General features: G+C 45.2%; 1 protein-coding gene across 1 annotated transcript in view; it reads left to right on the forward strand.

The window, feature by feature from the left end:
- The window catches only part of RAB29 (RAB29, member RAS oncogene family), a 2,234-nt gene extending 1,403 nt beyond the window's left edge, over positions 1 to 831 (forward strand). Inside the window, exons 3-4 of the mRNA XM_010087575.1 lie at positions 3 to 10; positions 714 to 831. Coding sequence (XP_010085877.1) covers positions 3 to 10; positions 714 to 831 — 126 coding nt within the window. The remainder of the gene's footprint in view (positions 1 to 2; positions 11 to 713) is intronic.
- Positions 832 to 5,414: the final 4,583 nt, after the last annotated feature.

Below are 5,414 nucleotides of genomic sequence, written 5' to 3' on the forward strand. Positions count from 1 at the left end.
AGTCCATGAGGTAGGCACAACGGCTGGGGATGCATCCAAGAGTTAATTCCCTCTCCCAGCACAGCCAGCGCTGAGGTGAGGGGAGATGCTGGCAGTCAGTAACAAATAGCAGCAATAACACGCAAGTACATCTCCCGGAGGGAAACTGGATTCTGAAAGGTCAGACGTGTTTCTCTCCTTGGTTAAGCTCTGATGGAAGCAGAAACTCTTTGAACAATACAAGGGATGTTTTTTCATGTGCTGGCTTCTATCAGGAGGATAGATGGGACTTCTTCTGCAAAGATATGAGAAATTCTTTTGTGATGCCCCAGTCCTTTGATGGAGAATTTGGCCTTTTCTGAAAGGTATCAGACGGGGTATTCACAGCTGATCTTGGGGCTGGGCGGTTTGTAGCTGGGAGGCTGGTTGCTGTGTCCCGGTCCTAAGCTGGACCCAGGGTGGGGTGAGTGCAGGAGGTGCTGTTAGTTATCCGGACCCTGCAGAGTCTGCTGCTGCTGCCAGGTCATAGCAGCAATGCTCTGTCAGTGCTGGGAGGTTCTTTAACCTGATTGTTTTGTCCTTAAAGTTCTGGAGTTTTGTGTCCTCCTGGAATGAACTGCTGTTTCTTTTGTTGCACTGCTGAAAAACTGGCTGGCCCAATGCTGCTTGTTTTAAAAAAAAACCCACAAAACACCAAAAAAACCAAAAGAAACTCACCTATGTTTGTCTTCTAGAGTCCTGATTGAGAAGATGATGTCCTCCTCCACTGGTGATGGAAGTTCCTCTGCTGCCGGGAGTGGGGATTACATTAACATACAGGAGACGTCCCCGCCAGGCTGGGCTTGCTGCTAGACGCACTGACTGCACCTCCTGCCTCGGCTCCAGCAGCAACGGCCTTTTATTATCATCATCATTTTTTTCCTAAACTGGTTGTCACTGTTTTTTGGGGTTTTTTTTACATGATCATGAACTCTCCTCTGTTTAGTGCGTATTTGTTCTCAGTAGGGCATTGCTGCAATGACTTGGAGTGAGGAGATTCCTCTTGGTTCTGGTGTAGCAGCACCTGAAGCTCTGCTGCCGGTAACGAAGCGCGGTCCGTGTTCGAGCACGTGGCTTGCATTCATTTTTTTTTTTTTTTTTTAAATTTTGAGCACTTCACCTTCTGACATGGGATGGCCTGTCTCAGGCAGGGCGAAGGATGTCGAAGGTATATTTTTAATATTTTTGCACCTTTTATTCCCCACTGCCTGCACCCACCGTACACAGAGGCACCGGTGACCCTCATTTGATGCACGCAGAGCTCGAGGGGTCTCTCTGTGCCGGTGGATTCCCAGGGTGGGATTACAGCAAACTCTTTATCCATGCTGTGGAGCTCCATACCTCTGCTGCCGTGTCCCGGAGAGACCAACACATCTCATCATTGCCACTAACGGTCCTTAAGACGTGAAGCCAGATGTGCATTAGCATGGTGTCCCGTGTACCCAGTGCAATTATCAGTGTGAATTTGAGAAGCGGTGTCTCACAGCCCGTCCTTTTGTGTACCCTGGGATGCTTAACAGCACAGACCTCAAGGTTTTGTCCAGAACTGCCCAGTTGCCTTCTGTTCGCCCCTTCTCCCTCTGTCTCGCACAACCTCATGTATTCTGTTCCGCTGCCGCTTTATTAGGGCACCGAGAGCCGAGCGAGGAATAGGTTGTAAACCCCTTTGTCCGAGGGAACAACAGTGCTTTTCACTGCAGAACACCCCGTATCCCACCAGCTCCGGTAGCTTTGCAATTGCTGATGAATTGCCTTCCCACCGTTATTCTGCGGCGATGAAGGGATTTGGGAGCAGGGATGGTGCAGGGGGGCAGCCCCCTGAAAGCCCCCCCCCCCCCGCTGGGTTTAGTGGTGCAGGGGGGAAGCGAAGGAGAAGACACTGCAGAACAAAAGGAGATGAAGGGAACCGCTCCCCACTTGCTGCCTGACGCCTGCTTCCCCAGGCGTATCCCCAGGTTCTCGTTGAGAATGGTTCTTGCCAACAACAAAAAAAAAAAAATTAGTAAAAGTGCCCCAGATAGTTATCTCAGGAGAGTTAACAGGAAACTCAGTGAGCAGGGCTGGAGTTCCAGAGCGCTGTGGGCGTTTTCTGGAAGCCTGCTAGGTTATAGCATTGTCCTGCCCACCGTTTGGGTTAGAATTCAAACACCTGGTCTTCAATAATGTTTCTCCCTTCTTAAGTAATTTAATTTGAAAACAAGACTATAAATTGGTTTGTCCCAAAAAATGCTGAATTCGGACTGCTTTTCTTTGGCGAAGTATTCCTTCTGTCTGTCTTTTCTTGGTTTATATAACCTATGGAGGGAGAAGGTGGTAAGAACAGGAGCGGACTGCCTTCACTGCGCACAAAAAATTCCGAGTTTTCATCCTCTGGAGTTGAAAAGGAGGGATAAGTAAACAGGGCTGAGAAATTCAGAGCTAGGGTTGTGTTCCACTGTTTTCATTAAAAGCTAAAATGTCTGGGCTGGGATTCTGTTGTGCAAATATTGCCAAATTGGGTTTTATAGGCCCTTAAACATAGCCTTTACTGCGCCACTGGATTCACTGTAGAAACATGAAACGTGTAGAACCGTATTGTTGAATTTTACTTCCTAAACATTGTGTTAAAAAAAAGAAAAAGGGTATTTTTTTAATCCTATGAATATTTCTAGTTCTGTATGGAACATGGGGAGAAGGGTCTAATTTTAAAGGATCTGTCACAAAACCATTAAGATTCACGTGTTATTTATTGATTTCTGTATATGCACCTCAGAGTGTTTCAGCAGAGGTCGAGTGTTTGAGCTGTCCTTACAGATGGAGAAACTGAGGCATGCAGTGGGAATCTCTGCCCAGGACCAACTAACTACTCGAGTCAGTAAGAGCTTGGCCCTGAACGGCAGCTTTCTAATTCCTGTTTTGCTGGCCGAGCTGCTGGGCCATGTGTCTCGCAGGAAAGCATCTTTATATCTTTTGCATATGGGTGTGATACGTACCACTGCCTCTCTGGTGGCTGGACCTCTTTCCTAAGTGCTTCTCAGAAACAAGCAAAAACCCAAAGGAAGATCTTGAAAGGTTTTCTTCTATTATACAGAATTTTTGTCCTGCCCAGTGGTTTCCAGTACCGGTGTATGCCTTGCGTTGTTGGTTTTTTTTTTCCTGCCCTGCTTACTGCCTGTTAACATCTTAATAGACACAGTAGACAAGTGTCAAAAAACAAACCTGCACAACAGAAACAGTTGTTGCTCAAGATCGGTGTAAAAACCCAACCAGACAGGAAAACGATTTTACTGTGCAGATGTGTGTGTTTTTTCAGAGCTTGCTCTGTGGCACACAAGGTGCTTTAAAAAGCAAAATAATAATAATGAAAAAAAACCAAACCCAACATGCTCTTTGCTGGGGTAAGCAGTGCGGAAAGAACGGTTGCCTGTGAAATTGATTGTGCCCAGCTTGTGCTAGCTGAAACAATTCTCTTTTATAAAACAACAGAAAGGGAAAAGACAACTTGAGTGAGGCTAAGAAATATTTGAAACAAAGTTAAGTCTCGTCCATGCAGACAGATAAAAACTTTAATCTTTCAAATATGAATCAGAAAAGCCTCGTCTTGACTCTGATGAACTGTGCTTTGCTGAAGGCACTTGATTTTCCCTTCTGCAGTGCCTGCTTTGACTTTGTACTCTTTGTGTGACTCTGGGCCAAATGCACCTATTTCACTCCTCCACGTGTTCTTTTTCATTCCTATAATTTGTGGTCACAGGACTCAAAACCACATGAAGCTTAACGGTGTATTTTATGTGTTGATGACGGCACACTATGGGTCCACATAGCTGGAACTTTTTGCTGCAATAGAATTTGAAATCATGAGGGCAGACTGTAGTTCAGAAATAAGGTAACAATATCAAAACTTAGCCTTTTTTTTTTTTTAATTGCTTGCAGTTACACTGAAGTATTTTAGAGACAGGGTTCTGATTACTGTAAAGTTGCAGTATTATCATGTTACTATAAAGAGAAGAAACTGCTGGGAGGTTTTCTCCAAATCAGTCAGTAACTAACGCAGCGTTGCAAAAGTTTGAAATAAAAGTTTGACATTGCTTGTGTTGTTGTGGTTGTTGTTTTCCTGTCTCAACAATCCTAACAAATGGGTTCACAAGTTCAAACTAGAAACAGTCTTGCTGTCAGTAACAGGGTATGTATAAAGCGTACAGTGTGAACTGCCCTGTGTTGCCAGGAAAACAAATTAGATCCTTTTCACTGAAACATCTTGCTGTCTCAATTATTGTAGTGTTATTGACCTACAAGCGGGATGCAAGCATGCAAAACTTTCGCATCTGTGAGTCAGTCATAGCGGCTTTTAATCCAATATATCCAGCTAAGAGGAGAAAGAAAAGAATTCCTTGATGTGGTTGGTTGTTAATACGCCTTCCTCCTTATGGCTCATTAATTCCCACAGTGTATTTTGGGGCTGGCTATGCAGGCAAGCAGTTGCTCTGAATGCCCCTCTTTCTTTCCTGATCAGCTTGATTTTCATGAGTATTGACTTGCACGAGGGACAGGGCACATCTGAATTGATCAGAAAAATGGCAGTAATTCCAAAGGAGACAAATTAAGCTCAAGCAAAGCATTAAATGAACTCAAATTACTCCTATAATTAGGTAAAAGCTGACCATATTTGTATTGTCAAACCACTCTTCTCAGATATAAAAAAGATTTTAAAATGGTTTTTAATAAAACTTGAGGAATGATTTTCTCTGAAGATTCCAGTGCAATGCAAAAGCAACTTGCTATTGCAGAAACTGCTGTAATGGACCATGGAATATGTTTCATTTTCCCATGGCATTTTCTAAACAAAATGAGTAATGATGTGTTTCTGGGGAATTTAATGAACCCAAAAGCTTCCCTGGACTTTTTATATCTTACGTAAGTTTTGCATGTTCTTTATATCTGCTGCCTGTGGTAGAGAGAAAAGTGGTGGTGGTCCTGAAATCAGCACAGATAATACAACTACACCCGCTGGAAGGAATTTTCTGCATTTCTTCCTACGAAATTGAACCTAGGGATGATCGGCGACAGGAAGAAAAAGCATCGTGCTGTAAAAAGAGGAAAGTACATGGATTTATTATAAATCCCATCGCAAACCAGAAGCTGCTCTGGTTCGGGAGCCCACCCCGCAGCTGTTCCAGTTGGGTGTCGGAGCACGGATGAAGGACGCGAAGGCATTTCGCGATGACCCTGTGCCCGGGACGGGCCGCGGACGGCCGGGGGTGGTTCTCTCTCCTCAGGCCTGGCCGCGGCCGGGGCTTTACCCGTTTGTGTATTCCCCCGGGCAGGGCCCTAAATGGCGGCCCTCTTGCATGACAAAGGCCCCGCGCCGGGATGGCCTTCCCGGGCCCTAACCGCCCTTCCTAAGCCCCGATAAGCAC

Source organism: Pterocles gutturalis, unplaced genomic scaffold (assembly GCF_000699245.1).
Source record: "Pterocles gutturalis isolate BGI_N339 unplaced genomic scaffold, ASM69924v1 scaffold19001, whole genome shotgun sequence".
In the NCBI taxonomy this organism is placed as follows: domain Eukaryota; kingdom Metazoa; phylum Chordata; class Aves; order Pterocliformes; family Pteroclidae; genus Pterocles; species Pterocles gutturalis.